Source organism: Salvelinus alpinus, chromosome 11 (assembly GCF_045679555.1).
Source record: "Salvelinus alpinus chromosome 11, SLU_Salpinus.1, whole genome shotgun sequence".
Lineage (NCBI taxonomy): Eukaryota > Metazoa > Chordata > Actinopteri > Salmoniformes > Salmonidae > Salvelinus > Salvelinus alpinus.
The window spans coordinates 12,910,993-12,933,359 of record NC_092096.1 but is presented as its reverse complement, the minus strand read 5'-3'; the positions used below and the strand labels follow the sequence as shown (position 1 = coordinate 12,933,359).

At 48.5% G+C, this 22,367-nt stretch overlaps 1 protein-coding gene across 3 annotated transcripts in view; it reads left to right on the top strand.

Annotated features, from left to right (window-relative positions):
- Positions 1–22,367, top strand: part of LOC139533584 (TBC1 domain family member 15-like) — an 80,916-nt gene that overhangs the window by 8,433 nt on the left and 50,116 nt on the right. For all 3 annotated transcript variants that reach the window (XR_011666820.1, XR_011666819.1, XM_071331732.1), the window contains exon 6: positions 21,363–21,465. Coding sequence is in view for 1 of the 3 variants with exons in the window: in XM_071331732.1 (XP_071187833.1) it covers positions 21,363–21,465 (103 nt within the window). In the remaining 2 variants the exon portion in view is untranslated. The remainder of the gene's footprint in view (positions 1–21,362; positions 21,466–22,367) is intronic.

Genomic DNA, 22,367 nt, shown 5'->3' with positions numbered 1-22,367 from the left:
CACTATATAGGGAATAGGGCACCATTTGGTACACATCCTGAAAGTGGTTTCTGTTCAGCTTCCGCTCTGCCAGGTTCAGTTAAAAACTAAAAATGTAATGCATTTTATTTGTCACATGCTTTCCTAAACAACAGGCAGGTTTAGACATTGAAATGCTTACTTTAGGGCTTTACCTTTTCCAACTATGTAGAGAGAAAGATATAACTAGAAACACATGCTGTGTCTGAGGGGGAGAGGCTAGGGGGGGAGGGGGAGAGGCTAGGGGGGGAGGGGGAGAGGCTAGGGGGGGGGGGGAGAGGCTAGAGGGGGGGGGAGAGGCTAGGGGGGGAGGGGGAGAGGCTAGAGGGGGGGGGGGAGAGGCTAGAGGGGGGGGGGGAGAGGCTAGAGGGGGGGGGGAGAGGCTAGGGGGGGGGGGCTAGAGGGGGGGGAGAGGCTAGGGGGGGAGGGGGAGAGGCTAGAGGGGGGGGGAGAGGCTAGAGGGGGGGGGGGGGAGAGGCTAGAGGGGGGGGGGGAGGCTAGAGGGGGGGGGAGAGGCTAGGGGGGGGGGAGAGGCTAGAGGGGGGGGGGAGAGGCTAGGGGGGGGGGGAGAGGCTAGAGGGGGGGGGAGAGGCTAGGGGGGGGGCTAGGGGGGGGGGGAGGCTAGAGGGGGGGGGAGGCTAGGGGGGGGGGAGAGGCTAGAGGGGGGGGGGGATGGGGGCTAGAGTGGGGGGAGAGGCTAGAGTGGGGGGAGAGGCTAGAGTGGGGGGAGAGGCTAGAGTGGGGGGAGAGGCTAGAGTGAGTGGGGGGGGAGAGAGGCTAGAGGGGGATCTCAAGTCTCATGTTTATCACGGACAGTCACAACAGGTACATGGTTAACTCTGAAGAAGGCAGAATACATTAATTATCCCCCTGTAGGTTCCTCTCTGCTGTTATCCCCTTGTAGGTTCCTCTCTGCTGTTATCCCCCTGTAGGTTCCTCTCTGCTGTTATCCCCCTGTAGGTTCCTCTCTGCTGTTATCCCCCCTGTAGGTTCCTCTCTGCTGTTATCCCCCCTGTAGGTTCCTCTCTGCTGTTATCCCCCCTGTAGGTTCCTCTCTGCTGTTATCCCCCTGTAGGTTCCTCTCTGCTGTTATCCCCCCTGTAGGTTCCTCTCTGCTGTTATCCCCCCTGGAGGTTCCTCTCTGCTGTTATCCCCCCCTGTAGGTTCCTCTCTGCTGTTATCCCCCCTGTAGGTTCCTCTCTGCTGTTATCCCCCCTGTAGGTTCCTCTCTGCTGTTATCCCCCCTGTAGGTTCCTCTCTGCTGTTATCCCCCCTGTAGGTTCCTCTCTGCTGTTATCCCCCCTGTAGGTTCCTCTCTGCTGTTATCCCCCCTGTAGGTTCCTCTCTGCTGTTATCCCCCCTGTAGGTTCCTCTCTGCTGTTATCCCCCCTGTAGGTTCCTCTCTGCTGTTATCCCCCCTGTAGGTTCCTCTCTGCTGTTATCCCCCCTGTAGGTTCCTCTCTGCTGTTATCCCCCCTGTAGGTTCCTCTCTGCTGTTATCCCCCCTGTAGGTTCCTCTCTGCTGTTATCCCCCCTGTAGGTTCCTCTCTGCTGTTATCCCCCCTGTAGGTTCCTCTCTGCTGTTATCCCCCCTGTAGGTTCCTCTCTGCTGTTATCCCCCTTTAGGTTCCTCTCTGCTGTTATCCCCCTGTAGGTTCTTCTCTGCACCTTTGTTAGCAGATATAATGGCCAGAAAGAGAGGTTAAACGGTTTCCTTGCGTATGATGGTAATTTAAGTGGGTGTCAGTGTAATTCCTATATTCACCACTAGAGGGCTTCAGGCTCTATGGAAGTCAGTCCATTTGTTGCAGTCAACTATATTAATATCATTTCACAATTCAATATTTCTTCTAACATATGTCAAATTTCACCAATCTAATGGTGTTTGATTTACAACTGGCACAGGACCCCCAAAAAATGTGACCGAAACTGAAATTCAGGGCTCCCGAACGGCGCAGCGGTCTAAGGTACTGCATCACAGTGCAAGAGGCGTCACTACATTCCCTGGTTCGAAATCCAGGTTGTATAACATCCGGCTGTGATTTGGAGTCCCATAGGGCAGCGCACAATTGGCCCATCGTCGTCTGTGTTTGGCCGGGGTAGGCCGTCATTGTAAAAAAAATCTAAACTGACTTGCCAAGTTAAATAAAGGTTAAATAAAAAAATATCTATTTTTTTTATTAAGATTTTTCACTTCCAACTAAAAAATGGTCTGGACCAAATTATTCAAAAATCGAATAATTTTCTTTGGAGGCAAGTAATTCTCGGCAAGTGTAATTTATTCTACTTGTAGTAAGTTGCAGGTGCCTACAGGGTTAAAATGGCCGTCCTCCAGTTTTGAAAAGCATCTGTAGTACTTCATCACATCAAATGTTTATTTGTCACATGCTTTGTAAACAACAGGTGTAGACTAACAGTGAAATGCTTCCTGACGGGCCCTTTACCAACAACGCAGAGTCGAACATAAAAAATGTAGAACGTGACACGAGGCATAAATACACAGTGAGTAAAAATAACATGGCTATATACAGGAAGTACCAGGTAATAACATGGCTATATACAGGAAGTACCAATACTGAGTTGATGTAAACGGGTATGAGGTAATAACATGGCTATATACAGGAAGTACCAGGTAATAACATGGCTATATACAGGAAGTACCAATACTGAGTTGATGTAAACGGGTATGAGGTAATAACATGGCTATATACAGGAAGTACCAGGTAATAACATGGCTATATACAGGAAGTACCAATACTGAGTTGATGTAAACGGGTATGAGGTAATAACATGGCTATATACAGGAAGTACCAGGTAATAACATGGCTATATACAGGAAGTACCAATACTGAGTTGATGTGGAGGGGTATGAGGTAATAACATGGCTATATACAGGAAGTACCAGGTAATAACATGGCTATATACAGGAAGTACCAATACTGAGTTGATGTAAACGGGTATGAGGTAATAACATGGCTATATACAGGAAGTACCAGGTAATAACATGGCTATATACAGGAAGTACCAATACTGAGTTGATGTGGAGGGGTATGAGGTAATAACATGGCTATATACAGGAAGTACCAGGTAATAACATGGCTATATACAGGAAGTACCAATACTGAGTTGATGTGGAGGGGTATGAGGTAATAACATGGCTATATACAGGAAGTACCAGGTAATAACATGGCTATATACAGGAAGTACCAGTACTGAGTTGATGTGGAGGGGTATGAGGTAATAACATGGCTATATACAGGAAGTACCAGGTAATAACATGGCTATATACAGGAAGTACCAATACTGAGTTGATGTGGAGGGGTATGAGGTAATAACATGGCTATATACAGGAAGTACCAGTACTGAGTTGATGTGGAGGGGTATGAGGTAATAACATGGCTATATACAGGAAGTACCAGTACTGAGTTGATGTGCAGAGGTACTAGGTAATTGAGGTAGATATGTACATTTAGGTAGGGGTAAAGTGACTAGGCAACAGGATAGATAATAGACGGTGGTAGCAGCCTATGTGGTGAAAGCGAGTGTGTGTGTGTGTGTGTGTGTGGGGTCAGTATGTGTGTTGGGGTGTGAACTGTGTGTGTGTGAGCACGTGGGTCGAGTCCAGTGTGTGTGTGTGTGTTGGGGTGTGAGAGCATGTGGGTAGAGTTGAGTGTGTGTGAGTCTTGTTTAGCAGTCTTATGGTTTGGGGATAGAAGCTGTTCAGAGTCCTGTTGCTTCCAGACATTGGTACCGTGTGGTAGCAGAGAGAACAGTCTACGACTTGGGTGGCCTTCCTCTGACACCACCTGGTATACAGGTCCTGGATGGCAGGAAGCTCCACCCAGTGATGTCATCACGTGAACAGATGCTCCGTTCTTCTTCGTTGTCTGTAGGCTACTAGAAGATGTAGTATTGTTGTGTTTCACGTCATCAGTGCAGCACCCTGTATAATAACTGTGACTGTATCCAGTTAGGAGTCTGGTAATATACACAGTGCATTCAGAAAGTGTTCAGACCCCTTCACTTTTCCCACATTTTGTTACGTTACAGCTTTAATCTAATATGGATTCACTTTTTTTTCTTCTCCCTCATCAATCTACACACAATACCCCATAATGACATCACCATACCCCATAATGACATCACCATACCCCATAATGACATCACCATACCCCATAATGACATCACCATACCCCATAATGACATCACCATACCCCATAATGCAAAGCAAAAACAGTTTTTTATACTTTTCCCCCCAAATGTATTAAAAATGTCAAATATAATTTTCGTAAGTATTCAGACCCTTTACACAGTACTTTGTTGAAACACCTTTGTCAGCGATTACAGCCTCGAGCCTTCTTGGGTATGACGCTCCAAGCTTGGCACACCTGTATTTGTGAAGTTTTTCCCATTCTTCTCTGCAGATCCTCTCAAGCTCTGTCAGGTTGGATGGGGAGCGTCACTGCACAGCTATTTTCAGGTCTCTCCAGAGATGTTCGATCGGGTTAAAGTCCGGGCTCTGGCTGGGTCATTCAAGGACATTCAGAGACTTGTCCTGAAGCCCCTCCTGCATTGTCTTGGCTGTGTGCTTAGGGTTGTTGTCCTGTTGGAAGTTGAACCATTGCCCCATTCTGAGGTCCTGAGCGCCTTGGAGCAGGTTTTCATCAAGGATCTCTCTGTACTTTGCTCTGTTCATCTTTCCCTCGATCCTGACTAGTCTCCCAGGCCCTGCCGCTGAAAAACATCCCCACAGCATGATGCTGCCACCATGCTTTACCGTAGGGATGGTGCCAGGTTTCCTCCGGACGTGACACTTGGCATTCAGGCCAAAGAGTTCAATCTCGGTTTCATCAGACCATGGTCTAAGAGTCTTTAGGTGCCTTTTGGCAAACTCCAAGCGGGAGGTGATGTACAGTTTACTGAGGATTGGCTTCTGTCTGGCCACTACCATAAAGGCCTGATTGGTGGAGTGCTGCGGAGTTGGTTGTCCTTCTGGAAGGTTCTCCCATCTCCACAGAGGAACTCTGGAGCTCTGTCAGAGTGACCATTGGGTTCTTGGTCACCTCCCTGACCAAGGCCCTTCTCCCCTGATTTCTGTTTGGCCGGGCGGCCAGCTCTAGGAAGAGTCTTGGTGGTTAAAAAATGATTGGGAACCTTCAATACTGCAGAAATGTTTTGGTTGCCTTCCCCAGATCTGTGCATCGACACAATCCTGTCTCGGAGCTCTACGGACAATTCCTTCGACCTCATGGATTGGTTTTTTTCTCTGACACGCACTGTCAACTGTGGGACCTTATATAGACAGGTGAGTGCCTTTCCAAATCATGTCCAATCAATTTAATTTACCACAGATGGACTCCAATCGTGTTGTAGAAACATCTCGAAGATGATCAATGGAAACAGGATTCACCCGAGATCAATATCGAGTCTCATAACAAAAGGATCTGAATACTCATGTAAATAAGGTATTTCTGTTTATTTATTTTTAAGACATTTGCAAACATTTCTAAATACTTGTTTTTGCTTTGTCATTATGGGGTTTTGTGTGTAGATTGGTGAGTATTTTTGTTTCTTTCATCAATTTTAGAATAAGGCTTTAACATAACAGAATGTGGGGGAGAAAATCACGGGGTCTGAATACTTTCTGAATGCTCTGTGTGTCCCTTATGAGTACCGGTAGCCTAGTTTAATTCATATGATTATTATTGGCAATCTCATCAACTGGTGTTACTGCTGATATTGTTTACAACATATTATAATGTTTTATGAAGGCGTGACTGTATCCATCACAGTATTGATGTGAATGTGTCCTGTTGGCCAGCGCTTAGTGTACACGTTCTGGTACAGTAACCAGGACTGTGGTGACTCAGTGTACACGGTCTGGTACAGTAACCAGGACTGTGGTGACTCAGTGTACAGTAACCAGGACTGTGGTGACTCGGTGTACACGGTTTGGTACAGTAACCAGGACTGTGGTGACTCGGTGTACACGGTTTGGTACAGTAACCAGGACTGTGTTGACTCGGTGTACACGGTTTGGTACAGTAACCAGGACAGTAACCAGGGCTGTGGTGACTCAGTGTACACGGTTTGGTACAGTAACCAGGACTGTGGTGACTCAGTGTACACGGTCTGGTACAGTAACCAGGACTGTGGTGACTCAGTGTACACGGTTTGGTACAGTAACCAGGACTGTGGTGACTCGGTGTACACGGTTTGGTACAGTAACCAGGACTGTGGTGACTCAGTGTACACGGTCTGGTACAGTAACCAGGACTGTGTTGACTCGGTGTACACGGTTTGGTACAGTAACCAGGACTGTGGTGACTCAGGAGTAGAGCTGTTAACACGGACTACCTGACATCTATGAAAGGACACTACAGGACCACCATGGGCATGTCTGTTTTGGTTTTGTGTTTGTTTCATTATTTCCCTACACATTGATGACCTCCCCATAAGGAGTAGAAAGTAGTGTGGTTTGTTTTACCATATACTGTGACATCAGCATGGTGCTATACATAGCGGTGCTATGAGAACACAGCCCCCAGCGGTGCTGTGAGAACACAGCCCCCAGCGGTGCTATGAGAACACAGCCCCCAGCGGTGCTATGAGAACACAGCCCCCAGCGGTGCTATGAGAACACAGCCCCCAGCGGTGCTATGAGAACACAGCCCCCAGCGGTGCTATGAGAACACAGCCCCCAGCGGTGCTATGAGAACACAGCCCCCAGCGGTGCTATGAGAACACAGCCCCCAGCGGTGCTATGAGAACACAGCCCCCAGCGGTGCTATGAGAACACAGCCCCCAGCGGTGCTATGAGAACACAGCCCCCAGCGGTGCTATGAGAACACAGCCCCCAGCGGTGCTATGAGAACACAGCCCCCAGCGGTGCTATGAGAACACAGCCCCCAGCGGTGCTGTGAGAACAGAGCCCCCAGCGGTGCTATGAGAACACAGCCCCCAGCGGTGCTGTGAGAACACAGCCCCCAGCGGTGCTGTGAGAACACAGCCCCCAGCGGCGCTATGAGAACACAGCCCCCAGCGGCGCTATGAGAACACAGCCCCCAGCGGCGCTATGAGAACACAGCCCCCAGCGGCGCTATGAGAACACAGCCTCCAGCGGCGCTGTGAGAACACAGCCCCCAGCGGCGCTATGAGAACACAGCCCCCAGCGGCGCTATGAGAACACAGCCCCCAGCGGCGCTATGAGAACACAGCCCCCAGCGGCGCTATGAGAACACAGCCCCCAGCGGCGCTGTGAGAACACAGCCCCCAGCGGTGCTGTGAGAACACAGCCCCCAGCGGTGCTGTGAGAACAGAGCCCCCAGCGGTGCTGTGAGAACAGAGCCCCCAGCGGTGCTGTGAGAACACAGCCCCCAGCGGTGCTGTGAGAACACAGCCCCCAGCGGTGCTGTGAGAACAGAGCCCCCAGCGGCGCTGTGAGAACACAGCCCCCAGCGGCGCTGTGAGAACACAGCCCCCAGCGGCGCTGTGAGAACAGAGCCCCCAGCGGCGCTGTGAGAACACAGCCCCCAGCGGCGCTGTGAGAACACAGCCCCCAGCGGCGCTGTGAGAACACAGCCCCCAGCGGCGCTGTGGGAACACAACCCCCAGCGGCGCTGTGAGAACACAGCCCCCAGCGGCGCTGTGAGAACACAGCCCCCAGCGGCGCTGTGAGAACACAGCCCCCAGCGGCGCTGTGAGAACACAGCCCCCAGCGGCGCTGTGAGAACACAGCCCCCAGCGGCGCTGTGAGAACACAGCCCCCAGCGGTGCCGCGAGAGCAGAGCCCCCAGTTAAGCGGACCGGTGTTTGTACGGTCGGCGTTACTTATCATGAATGTCATTTACAGGAGGCTTCATTGCTCATCCAGCAGTGATTTATGGGGGTTCTGCTGCGCTGCTACAGAACCTGGGAGGAGAGACACTCACTCACATGGGCTCTGGTCTAACGTAGTGCAGTAAACAGGGAATAGGGCTCTAGTCTAACGTAGTGCAGGTAACAGGGAATAGGGCTCTGGTCTAATGTAGTGCAGTAAACAGGGAATAGGGCTCTAGTCTAACGTAGTGCAGGTAACAGGGAATAGGGCTCTGGTCTAACGTAGTGCAGGTAACAGGGAATAGGGCTCTGGTCTAACGTAGTGCAGGTAACAGGGAATAAATCAAATCAAATTTTATTAGTCACATACACATGGTTAGCAGATGTTAATGCGAGTGTAGCGAAATGCTTGTGCTTCTAGTTCCGACAATGCAGTAATAACCAACAAGTAATCTAACCTAACAATTCCACAACTACTACCTTACACACACACACAAGTGTAAAGGGATAAAGAATATGTACATAAAGATATATGAATGAGTGATGGTACAGAACGGCATGGCAGATGCAGTAGATGGTATAGAGTACGGTATATACATATGAGATGAGTACTGTAGGGTATGTAAACATAAAGTGGCATAGTTTAAAGTGGCTAGTGGTACATGTATTACATAAAGATGGCAAGATGCAGTAGATGATATAGAGTACAGTATATACATATGAGATGGGTAATGTAGGGTATGTAAACATTATATTAAGTGGCATTGTTTAAAGTGGCTAGTGGTACATTTTTACATAATTTCCATCAATTCCCATTTTTAAAGTGGCTGGAGTTGAGTCAGTATGTTGGCAGCGGCCGCTAAATGTTAGTGGTGGCTGTTTAACAGTCTGATGGCCTTGAGATAGAAGCTGTTTTTCAGTCTCTCGGTCCCTGCTTTGATGCACCTGTACTGACCTCGCCTTCTGGATGATAGCGGGGTGAACAGGCAGTGGCTTGGGTGGTTGTTGTCCTTGATGATCTTTATGGCCTTCCTGTGACATCGGGTGGTGTAGGTGTCCTGGAGGGCAGGTAGTTTGCCCCTGGTGATGCGTTCTGCAGACCTCACTACCCTCTGGAGAGCCTTACGGTTGTGGGCGGAGCAGTTGCCGTACCAGGCGGTGATACAGCCCGACAGGATGCTCTCGATTGTGCATCTGTAGAAGTTTGTGAGTGCTTTTGGTGACAAGCCGAATTTCTTCAGCCTCCTGAGGTTGAAGAGGCGCTGCTGCGCCTTCTTCACAACGCTGTCTGTGTGGGTGGACCAATTCAGTTTGTCCGTGATGTGTACACCGAGGAACTTAAAACTTTCCACCTTCTCCACTACTGACCTGTCGATGTGGATAGGGGGGTGCTCCCTCTGCTGTTTCCTGAAGTCCACAATCATCTCCTTTGTTTTGTTGACGTTGAGTGTGAGGTTATTTTCCTGACACCACACTCCGAGGGCCCTCACCTCCTCCCTGTAGGCCGTCTCGTCGTTGTTGGTAATCAAGCCTACCACTGTAGTGTCATCCGCAAACTTGATGATTGAGTTGGAGGCGTGCATGGCCACGCAGTCGTGGGTGAACAGGGAGTACAGGAGAGGGCTCAGAACGCACCCTTGTGGGGCCCCAGTGTTGAGGATCAGCGGGGTGGAGATGTTGTTACCTACCCTCACCACCTGGGGGCGGCCCGTCAGGAAGTCCAGGACCCAGTTGCACAGGGCGGGGTCGAGACCCAGGGTCTCGAGCTTGATGACGAGTTTGGAGGGTACTATGGTGTTAAATGCTGAGCTGTAATCGATGAACAGCATTCTCACATGGGTATTCCTCTTGTCCAGATGGGTTAGGGCAGTGTGCAGTGTGGTTGCGATTGCGTCGTCTGTGGACCTATTGGGTCGGTAAGCAAATTGGAGTGGGTCTAGGGTGTCCGGTAGGGTGGAGGTGATATGGTCCTTGACTAGTCTCTCAAAGCACTTCATGATGACGGAAGTGAGTGCTACGGGGCGGTAGTCGTTTAGCTCAGTTACCTTAGCTTTCTTGGGAACAGGAACAATGGTGGCCCTCTTGAAGCATGTGGGAACAGCAGACTGGGATAAGGATTGATTGAATATGTCCGTAAACACACCAGCCAGCTGGTCTGCGCATGCTCTGAGGACGCGGCTGGGAATGCCGTCTGGGCCTGCAGCCTTGCGAGGGTTAACACGTTTAAATGTTTTACTCACCTCGGCTGCAGTGAAGGAGAGCCCGCAGGTTTTGGTAGGGGGCCGTGTCAGTGGCACTGTATTGTCCTCAAAGCGGGCAAAAAAGTTGTTTAGCCTGTCTGGGAGCAAGACATCCTGGTCCGCGACGGGGCTGGTTTTCTTTTTGTAATCCGTGATTGACTGTAGACCCTGCCACATACCTCTTGTGTCTGAGCTGTTGAATTGCGACTCAATTTTGTCTCTGTACTGGGACTTAGCCTGTTTGATTGCCTTGCGGAGAGAATAGCTACACTGTTTGTATTCGGTCATGCTTCTGGTCACCTTGCCCTGGTTAAAAGCAGTGGTTCGCGCTTTCAGTTTCACTTTCAGAATAGGGCTCTGGTCTAACGTAGTGCAGGTAACAGGGAATAGGGCTCTGGTCTAATGTAGTGCAGGTAACAGGGAATAGGGCTCTGGTCTAACGTAGTGCAGGTAACAGGGAATAGGGCTCTGGTCTAATGTAGTGCAGGTAACAGGGAATAGGGCTCTGGTCTAATGTAGTGCAGGTAACAGGGAATAGGGCTCTGGTCTAATGTAGTGCAGTAAACAGGGAATAGGGCTCTGGTCTAATGTAGTGCAGGTAACAGGGAATAGGGCTCTGGTCTAATGTAGTGCAGGTAACAGGGAATAGGGCTCTGGTCTAATGTAGTGCAGGTAACAGGGAATAGGGCTCTGGTCTAATGTAGTGCAGTAAACAGGGAATAGGGCTCTGGTCTAATGTAGTGCAGGTAACAGGGAATAGGGCTCTGGTCTAATGTAGTGCAGTAAACAGGGAATAGGGCTCTGGTCTAATGTAGTGCAGGTAACAGGGAATAGGGCTCTGGTCTAATGTAGTGCAGGTAACAGGGAATAGGGCTCTGGTCTAATGTAGTGCAGTAAACAGGGAATAGGGCTCTGGTCTAATGTAGTGCAGGTAACAGGGAATAGGGCTCTGGTCTAATGTAGTGCAGTAAACAGGGAATAGGGCTCTGGTCTAATGTAGTGCAGGTAACAGGGAATAGGGCTCTGGTCTAATGTAGTGCAGGTAACAGGGAATAGGGCTCTGGTCTAATGTAGTGCAGGTAACAGGGAATAGGGCTCTGGTCTAATGTAGTGCAGGTAACAGGGAATAGGGCTCTGGTCTAATGTAGTGCAGTAAACAGGGAATAGGGCTCTGGTCTAATGTAGTGCAGGTAACAGGGAATAGGGCTCTGGTCTAATGTAGTGCAGGTAACAGGGAATAGGGCTCTGGTCTAACGTAGTGCAGGTAACAGGGAATAGGGCTCTGGTCTAACGTAGTGCAGGTAACAGGGAATAGGGCTCTGGTCTAACGTAGTGCAGTGAATAGGGCAATGGTCTAATGTAGTGCAGTAAACAGGGAATAGGGCTCTGGTCTAACGTAGTGCAGGTAACAGGGAATAGGGCTCTGGTCTAACGTAGTGCAGGTAACAGGGAATAGGGCTCTGGTCTAATGTAGTGCAGTAAACAGGGAATAGGGCTCTGGTCTAATGTAGTGCAGGTAACAGGGAATAGGGCTCTGGTCTAATGTAGTGCAGTAAACAGGGAATAGGGCTCTGGTCTAATGTAGTGCAGGGAACAGGGAATAGGGCTCTGGTCTAATGTAGTGCAGGTAACAGGGAATAGGGCTCTGGTCTAATGTAGTGCAGTAAACAGGGAATAGGGCTCTGGTCTAATGTAGTGCAGGTAACAGGGAATAGGGCTCTGGTCTAATGTAGTGCAGTAAACAGGGAATAGGGCTCTGGTCTAATGTAGTGCAGGTAACAGGGAATAGGGCTCTGGTCTAATGTAGTGCAGGTAACAGGGAATAGGGCTCTGGTCTAATGTAGTGCAGGTAACAGGGAATAGGGCTCTGGTCTAATGTAGTGCAGGTAACAGGGAATAGGGCTCTGGTCTAATGTAGTGCAGTAAACAGGGAATAGGGCTCTGGTCTAATGTAGTGCAGGTAACAGGGAATAGGGCTCTGGTCTAATGTAGTGCAGTAAACAGGGAATAGGGCTCTGGTCTAATGTAGTGCAGGTAACAGGGAATAGGGCTCTGGTCTAATGTAGTGCAGTAAACAGGGAATAGGGCTCTGGTCTAACATAGTGCAGTAAACAGGGAATAGGGCTCTGGTCTAACGTAGTGCAGGTAACAGGGAATAGGGCTCTGGTCTAACGTAGTGCAGGTAACAGGGAATAGGGCTCTGGTCTAACGTAGTGCAGGTAACAGGGAATAGGGCTCTGGTCTAACGTAGTGCAGGTAAGAGGGAATAGGGCTCTGGTCTAATGTAGTGCAGGTAACAGGGAATAGGGCTCTGGTCTAATGTAGTGCAGGTAACAGGGAATAGGGCTCTGGTCTAATGTAGTGCAGTAAACAGGGAATAGGGCTCTGGTCTAATGTAGTGCAGGTAACAGGGAATAAGGCTCTGGTCTAATGTAGTGCAGTAAACAGGGAATAGGGCTCTGGTCTAATGTAGTGCAGGTAACAGGGAATAGGGCTCTGGTCTAATGTAGTGCAGGTAACAGGGAATAGGGCTCTGGTCTAATGTAGTGCAGGTAACAGGGAATAGGGCTCTGGTCTAATGTAGTGCAGGTAACAGGGAATAGGGCTCTGGTCTAATGTAGTGCAGTAAACAGGGAATAGGGCTCTGGTCTAATGTAGTGCAGGTAACAGGGAATAGGGCTCTGGTCTAATGTAGTGCAGTAAACAGGGAATAGGGCTCTGGTCTAATGTAGTGCAGGTAACAGGGAATAGGGCTCTGGTCTAACGTAGTGCAGGTAACAGGGAATAGGGCTCTGGTCTAACGTAGTGCAGGTAACAGGGAATAGGGCTCTGGTCTAACGTAGTGCAGGTAACAGGGAATAGGGCTCTGGTCTAACGTAGTGCAGGTAACAGGGAATAGGGCTCTGGTCTAATGTAGTGCAGGTAACAGGGAATAGGGCTCTGGTCTAATGTAGTGCAGGTAACAGGGAATAGGGCTCTGGTCTAATGTAGTGCAGTAAACAGGGAATAGGGCTCTGGTCTAATGTAGTGCAGGTAACAGGGAATAAGGCTCTGGTCTAATGTAGTGCAGTAAACAGGGAATAGGGCTCTGGTCTAATGTAGTGCAGGTAACAGGGAATAGGGCTCTGGTCTAATGTAGTGCAGTAAACAGGTAACAGGGTGCCATTTGGCCCAGTCTCAGCCCTGTATGTGTCCAACAGAATCACACCACTGTCTGTTCATCTATCAGGCGTTTTGTTAGACAGTTTCTCAGTGGCCTGTAGCAGCGGTTTCCCCTCTCTAGTAACAATAATAACCGTCTTCACACCGCGTCTGCGTCCCAAACACCACACTATCCCCTCTATAGAGGGGCTCTGGTAGGAGTTAGTGCTCTCTATATGGGATAGGGTGCCATTTGGGACGAAGGCTGTGTGATTTATTTGCGTGCGGGGAGCTGCTATTGTAGTTTATTCCTTCCTAGATGCTGCTGTGATTGGCTGTTAAAGGCTTCTCTCCCCTTCAATGGGACGGTTTTAACCGGTGTGTTTCAACACCATTTCTATGCTAATGCTGTGGGTGGTGAGTTGCAGTGTGTTCTGTGTGTGACTACATTGTGTTGGTGTGTGACCTTTTCTTACCTTCCACCTGCTGTGTCAGGTTAAGAGTCTACTGGTCTCTTAGGACCAATTGGGGAGGGGGGGGACGTGAGAGAGAGAGAGACTCTCAATTCCAATAACCCCTCTTAGCCCTCCCCTCGTTTTCGAGTGTCCCTCGGTGGGGGAGTGTCCCTCAGACGGAGCGTTTAGTCGTAGGGAGAGATAAATAGCCCTATGGAATGGGACATCACTCATGCACAGCAGACGCCGCCACAGGATTGCTTACCTCGCAGTTCATTGAAGACGAGACTTGTGTTTTTCTCAATGCCAGTACTGACGGCAGTAATGGCTTTCCACATACTGTATTTGTCATGCAACAACACCTACTTACCATATGAGAAACAAATGAGAACTGCAAAACAACGATGTGCCTGTAATGTACGCATTCCCTGGCTGTGGTTCAATGTAGAGTGGTAATGTAGCTGTCCTCTGGCTGTGGTTCAATGTGGAGTGGTAATGTAGCTGTCCTCTGGCTGTGGTTCAATGTGGAGTGGTAATGTAGCTGTCCTCTGGCTGTGGTTCAATGTGGAGTAGTAATGTAGCTGTGGTTCAATGTGGAGTGGTAATGTAGCTGTCCTCTGGCTGTGGTTCAATGTGGAGTGGTAATGTAGCTGTCCTCTGGCTGTGGTTCAATGTGGAGTAGTAATGTAGCTGTGGTTCAATGTGGAGTGGTAATGTAGCTGTCCTCTGGCTGTGGTTCAATGTGGAGTGGTAATGTAGCTGTCCTCTGGCTGTGGTTCAATGTGGAGTGGTAATGTAGCTGTGGTTCAATGTGGAGTGGTAATGTAGCTGTCCTCTGGCTGTGGTTCAATGTGGAGTAGTAATGTAGCTGTGGTTCAATGTGGAGTGGTAATGTTGCTGTCCTCTGGCTGTGGTTCAATGTGGAGTAGTAATGTAGCTATCCTCTGTCTGGTTCAATGTGGAGTGGTAATGTAGCTATCCTCTGGCTGTGGTTCAATGTGGAGTAGTAATGTAGCTATCCTCTGGCTGTGGTTCAATGTGGAGTAGTAATGTAGCTATCCTCTGGCTGTGGTTCAATGTGGAGTGGTAATGTTGCTGTCCTCTGGCTGTGGTTCAATGTGGAGTAGTAATGTTGCTGTCCTCCGGCTGTGGTTCAATGTGGAGTAGTAATGTAGCTGTCCTCTGGCTGCGGTTCAATGTGGAGTGGTAATGTAGCTGTCCTCCGGCTGTGGTTCAATGTGGAGTAGTAATGTAGCTGTCCTCTGGCTGCGGTTCAATGTGGAGTGGTAATGTAGCTGTCCTCTGGCTGTGGTTCAATGTGGAGTGGTAATGTAGCTGTCCTCTGGCTGTGGTTCAATGTGGAGTGGTAATGTAGCTATCCTCTGGCTGTGGTTCAATGTGGAGTGGTAATGTTGCTGTCCTCTGGCTGTGGTTCAATGTGGAGTAGTAATGTAGCTGTGGTTCAATGTGGAGTGGTAATGTAGCTGTCCTCTGGCTGTGGTTCAATGTGGAGTAGTAATGTAGCTGTGGTTCAATGTGGAGTGGTAATGTAGCTGTCCTCTGGCTGTGGTTCAATGTGGAGTAGTAATGTAGCTGTGGTTCAATGTGGAGTGGTAATGTAGCTGTCCTCCGGCTGTGGTTCAATGTGGAGTAGTAATGTAGCTGTGGTTCAATGTGGAGTGGTAATGTAGCTGTCCTCTGGCTGTGGTTCAATGTGGAGTGGTACTGTTGCTGTGGTTCAATGTAGAGTGGTAATGTAGCTGTCCTCTGGCTGTGGTTCAATGTGGAGTAGTAATGTAGCTATCCTCTGGCTGTGGTTCAATGTGGAGTAGTAATGTAGCTGTCCTCTGGCTGTGGTTCAATGTGGAGTAGTAATGTAGCTATCCTCTGGCTGTGGTTCAATGTGGAGTAGTAATGTAGCTGTCCTCTGGCTGTGGTTCAATGTGGAGTAGTAATGTAGCTATCCTCTGGCTGTGGTTCAATGTGGAGTGGTAATGTAGCTGTCCTCTGGCTGTGGTTCAATGTGGAGTAGTAATGTAGCTATCCTCTGGCTGTGGTTCAATGTGGAGTAGTAATGTAGCTGTCCTCTGGCTGCGGTTCAATGTGGAGTGGTAATGTAGCTGTCCTCTGGCTGTGGTTCAATGTGGAGTGGTAATGTAGCTGTCCTCTGGCTGTGGTTCAATGTAGTGTGGTAATGTAGCTGTCCTCTGGCTGTGGTTCAATGTGGAGTGGTAATGTAGCTGTCCTCTGGCTGTGGTTCAATGTGGAGTAGTAATGTAGCTGTCCTCTGGCTGTGGTTCAATGTGGAGTAGTAATTTGACAGTCGCATTTCCTTCACTCTGTAATTTTCTGCAATTTCTATGGGATTAATGATTAACCAGTTGGAGCAATTAAAACCAGTGTTCTGAACTATTATTTATACCAAACGTTTTAGGGTCCATACAGATGGGCCACACAGCTCCATAGGCATGTTTATCTTTTCATCATCCACTACACAATAAGATAGATTTTCACAAACATCTTCAATCTCTAACTTTACTACAATAAAGAACAATGACTAGTGTTTGACTTTGAAACATGTTTTAAAGAACAGCAAGGCAAGCTTACAACATTGTTCATTTAATTTGTAGTAAATGCTTTAGCTAGATTCTTTTACATCCACTGGTTCACAAGATGACCGCTTGGTTTGCTGGTTTATGGAAGTACCATACTATAATAATGTTCCATTTTAACAATGGAAAAAAATAAAATTTCTCAGGCAAGAATGCCCTGGGAGGGATCTAAGTGAGGAGGGGAAAACAGAACTAGCTTTTATTGGCAGAGAGGTTTGGAACTCTTTTTGTTATTGGTCTATTAACCAATCTACCGCATTGTGATGTCACCATGGAAAGCCGAGACTCCCGCCCATGCCAACCTGCTGATCAGAAGGTCCTGTGTATATAGGGTTTTTTCAACGAGAAACTATCAGGAAATAAAACTGATAAAATGTTTTCACTCTTTTACAGTGTCAGTTTCATCAGCTCTTGTACAATATGATATAAAACACATCAGTTGTACGATATGAAACACTGAATTTGAACCACACTGGGCCTTTCAAACAACACAAATGACAATTCATTCAAATGTCAACCTTCCATATATAGCAAGCTAAATGTATAGCTAGCTGGCTAATGTGAGCTAGTCGGATAGCTTGTTGGATAGCGATTTTCGTAAATTAAATTAATGACAACAAAAATGCATAATCGTTGCTCAATACATTAACATTAACAACATTTGATGTCGCTGCCGATCCCCAAGAACGACTTTGAGATCGTTCTACCAGAAAACGCAGAGACTGAACTGGAGGAAATGGAGACGGAGACTGGATACATGGAGGATGCCTCAGAGATAGAGCTACGCAAACAGGCTGCCCGGGATGCAGAGCAGGAGAAAGAGCTGAAGCTGAGACACACTGCTGTACAGAGGATTCTACCCAGACCATCAGAGGTGAATGAGTCTATCCTGCGTCCGTTGGGAACAGATCCTCTGTCAGAACTGCAGCAGGCTGAGGAGATGCTCAAGAAGGAGATGATCACTATGCTGCACTTTGACTGTCTACACCACCCACCAGCCAACCAACAGCGCAGCAAACAACGAGGGCCTGCCTCCACCTCCAACAACGCAGAACACATCGCCCACCTGGACAGACACCCCTACAAGCCAATCAGCAATGAGGAGCTGGCACATGCCAGTGAGTTGCTGAGCCAGGAGATGGAGGTGGTGAAGGCAGGTATGGGTCATGGGGACCTGTCCATGGAGGCCTACAGCCAGGTGTGGGAGGAGTGTTACGGCCAGGTGCTGTACCTCTCCGCCCAGAGCCGCTACACCAGGGCCAACCTGGCCTCCAAGAAGGACCGCATAGACTCCCTGGAAAAGAAACTAGAGATCAACCGAGGCCACATGACGTGTGAGGCCCGTCGCGCTGCTCGTCTGGAGCGTCGTCTCAAGGTGTTACTAGGAGGGTACCAGTCCCGTGCTGTAGGCCTACTGAAGCAGCATGGTGAACTGTGGGAGCAGGTTGAGCAGGCAGCTACGGAGCTCCACACCTTCACTGAGCTGAAGAAACAAGAAGACACAGCGATACCCCGCAGACAAGAGGCTCTAAGGGAGGACGTGGAGAGACAGCAGGAGAGAGAAAAGGAGCTTCAGCAGAGATATGGAGACTTGCTGCTGGAGAAAGAAGCTCTGCTGTCTGCTAAATACTAACACACACCCCTACTAGAAACCCCATACATGCTTTCTATACACACACACAAATCACTAACACATATTATAAAAACATGTTAAGCAAATGCACACATACTGGAGAAAGTGTCTGCTCAAACACAGGGTCCCGTGTGGCTCAGTTGGTGGAGCATGGCGTTTGCAACGCCAGGGTTGTGGGCTCATTCCCCACGGGGGGACCAGGATGAATATGTATGAACTTTCCAATTTGTAAGTCGCTCTGGATAAGAGCGTCTGCTAAATGACTTAAAATGTAAAAAAATGTAAAAAAAAACATATTCCTGTTAAATGTACATAATTATTTGCATGATTTGTTATGAAGTTATAATTACTTATTTGCTTCCATCCTAGTATAGGAATACTCATCCACAGATAAAAGGCCATTACAATCAGCTTTCATTTGTAATCAACCTTTTTCCCAAATATCAATTAGGAATGTTTCCATGTCACTGAATTGGCACCAGGAGTCTGGAGGAGTTACAGAATGGACCCTCCTATAGTTCTTCACTGTGTAATCCTCGACCCGCCTGTCTCTGTCCTCATTTTCTCTCCTGGCCGGAGTGGGATTAGGCCACCCGTTATACCCCTATAAATGGCACCCTATTCCCTATGAAGTGCACTACTTTCTAAAGTACTTTATAGGGAACGGGGTTGTCGTTTGGGACGGAACCTCACTCTCTCCTCTGCTTTTAATGAGCCAAACTGAGCACAGTTGAGTTTATTTGAAATGGCTCTGAATATTAAAATCACAGAGTATATTACAGCTGGCAGAGGTTTTTAATGAGTTGCACGCCTTAACAACTGTGTTGTTGGTTTTCTGGGGTTGCAGGACTATTCAAACAGGCTAATTAACGTTGCATCACACTACTGTCACAAATGTCACCCTATTCCCTATATAGTGTACCTCTTTTGAAGCAGTGCACTATAAAGGGAATAGGCTACCATTTTGCCAGATGGCGTTTTTTATATTTGTTTATTTTTCATTAGCATCATCGCTAACGGCTACAGAAAGTGGTAGACAAACGGGCGCACACAGACAGGGGCGTTCCTGTGACCTGGCCTCTTCAGGAAGTTGAAGGAATTTATTCATCACTGACTTATCTTCATGTTTTATGATCATTTTGGGAAAATTATAGAATTTTCTAGAAGTTCAATACATTTAGGTGATGTCCTACTAGCTTCAATGCATTGTAGGTGATGTCCTACTAGCTTCAATACATTGTAGGTGATGTCCTACTAGCTTCAATACATTGTAGGTGATGTCCCACTAGCTTCAATACATTGTAGGTGATGTCCCACTAGCTTCAATGCATTGTAGGTGATGTCCCACTAGCTTCAATGCATTGTAGGTGATGTCCCACTAGCTTCAATACATTGTAGGTGATGTCCCACTAGCTTCAATGCATTGTAGGTGATGTCTACTAGCTTCAATGCATTGTAGGTGATGTCCTACTAGCTTCAATGCATTGTAGGTGATGTCCTACTAGCTTCAATGCATTGTAGGTGATGTCCTACTAGCTTCAATGCATTGTAGGTGATGTCCCACTAGCTTCAATGCATTGTAGGTGATGTCCCACTAGCTTCAATACATTGTAGGTGATGTCCCACTAGCTTCAATACATTGTAGGTGATGTCCCACTAGCTTCAATACATTGTAGGTGATGTCCCACTAGCTTCAATACATTGTAGGTGATGTCCCACTAGCTTCAATGCATTGTAGGTGATGTCCCACTAGCTTCAATGCATTGTAGGTGATGTCCTACTAGCTTCAATGCACTGTAGGTGATGTCCTACTAGCTTCAATGCACTGTTGGTGATGTCCTACTAGCTTCAATACACTGTTGGTGATGTCCTACTAGCTTCAATACATTGTAGGTGATGTCCTACTCGCTTCAATAGTTAAATGTTTTAATATTGTTGAATTCTGTTTTAATGTCTGGATTCCGTGATCCCGTTGTCCGCAACGCAGATCTTTGTAGGGCCCTACATTTGGGACGCAGCCCCTGTCTGAACCCACTGTATGATATGCATAACACTAGTCACTGAGCCTACCTTCTATAGTACAGAGATGTTACTGAACTAAGTGTGTTCGTGTTTCCACAAGCAGCAGACAGTGTTTCCCCGTGCTACGCCCCGATGTGAAGCAACCGTTGTCAGACCTGGTGTTTTTTTTTTTTACCTGTTACATGTTTAGTCTGTTAAGAGTCACTATTCAATTTCCATGAAAAGTCAATGGAGCTCTTCAATAATTCATGGAGGAACAAGTCCTAGTTGGTATCATCTTAACCATAGAAAAGACTCTCCCCACGTCCCAAATGACAGCCTGTTAACTATTTAGTGCACTACTTTTGACCAGAGCCCTGTGGACTATAAAGGGAATAGGGTGGTGCCATTTGGGACACAGCCATTGGTTGTGGGGCTGTTGGCACTAGAAGTAGTTTACTCCACACATCAGCCAGACACTAACAACACACAGTTAAGTCCTGTGACTTGTAGTAGTCTACAGGGTGGATCTGAGTACAGCTTAGTGAAGGACTGTTATGGCCTTCTGTAGTAGTCTACAGGGTGGATCTGAGTACAGCTTAGTGAAGGACTGTTATGGCCTTCTGTAGTAGTCTACAGGGTGGATCTGAGTACAGCTTAGTGAAGGGCTTCTGTAGTAGTCTACAGGGTGGATCTGAGTACAGCTTAGTGAAGGGCTTCTGTAGTAGTCTACAGGGTGGATCTGAGTACAGCTTAGTGAAGGACTTCTGTAGTAGTCTACAGGCTGGATCTGAGTACAGCTTAGTGAAGGACTGTTATGGGCTTCTGTAGTGGTCTACAGGCTGGATCTGAGTACAGCTTAGTGAAGGACTGTTATGGGCCTCTGTAGTAGTCTACAGGGTAGATCTGAGCACAGCTTAGTGAAGGACTTAAGTGGTTGTCACAATATTGGATTCTGTAGTGGCAGAATCCAATACTGGACACGCTTGTTCCCTGAGACCAGAGACTCTGAGCTTCTCTTCCAGACAAGCTTGTTCCCTGAGACCAGAGACTCTCTGAGCTTCTCTTCCAGACACGCTTGTTCCCTGAGACCAGAGACTCTCTGAGCTTCTCTTCCAGACAAGCTTGTTCCCTGAGACCAGAGACCCAACTTTCACTGGGGGCGTGGGATTTTATCATTTTATCCCCCCCCCCCCACACTTCTAAACCAAAGTTGCTCCCCTGAAACCACCGACTCCTGGAGCTTCTCTTCCAGACTCGTCTCATGATGAGTCCATGATACAGACACTCTGAGGATTGAACTTTCCTCCTCTATTCTCTATCATATCTCACTTATTCTAACTTTTCTCTCTCTTTCTCTCTCTCTCTCTCTCTCTCTCTCTTTCTTTCTCCCTCTTTCTCTCTCTTTCTCTCTCTCTTTCTTTTTTTCTGTCCTCCCTATTAGGTCTACCACAGATGCCTCCCTCCTCCAGGTCAGCCCCCACAGCAGAGCTATGTCCCAGTCCTTTGAGAACCTTCTAGATGATGCCACCTTCGGACTTATTACGGTACAACCTGCACACCCTAGTCTACACCTGCCTCCTCACACCCTAGTCTACACCTGCCTCCTCACACCCTAGTCTACACCTGCCTCCTCACACCCTAGTCTACACCTGCCTCCTCACACCCTAGTCTACACCTGCCTCCTCACACCCTAGTCTACACCTGCCTCCTCACACCCTAGTCTACACCTGCCTCCTCACACCCTAGTCTACACCTGCCTCCTCACACCCTAGTCTACACCTGCCTCCTCACACCCTAGTCTACACCTGCCTCCTCACACCCTAGTCTACACCTGCCTCCTCACACCCTAGTCTACACCTGCCGCCTCACACCCTAGTCTACACCTGCCGCCTCACACCCTAGTCTACACCTGCCGCCTCACACCCTAGTCTACACCTGCCTCCTCACACCCTAGTCTACACCTGCCTCCTCACACCCTAGTCTACACCTGCCTCCTCACACCCTAGTCTACACCTGCCTCCTCACACCCTAGTCTACACCTGCCTCCTCACACCCTAGTCTACACCTGCCTCCTCACACCCTAGTCTACACCTGCCTCCTCACACCCTAGTCTACACCTGCCTCCTCACACCCTAGTCTACACCTGCCTCCTCACACCCTAGTCTACACCTGCCTCCTCACACCCTAGTCTACACCTGCCTCCTCACAGCCTAGTCTACACCTGCCTCCTCACAGCCTAGTCTACACCTGCCTCCTCACAGCCTAGTCTACACCTGCCTCCTCACAGCCTAGTCTACACCTGCCTCCTCACAGCCTAGTCTACACCTGCCGCCTCACACCCTAGTCTACACCTGCCGCCTCACACCCTAGTCTACACCTGCCGCCTCACACCCTAGTCTACACCTGCCGCCTCACACCCTAGTCTACACCTGCCGCCTCACACCCT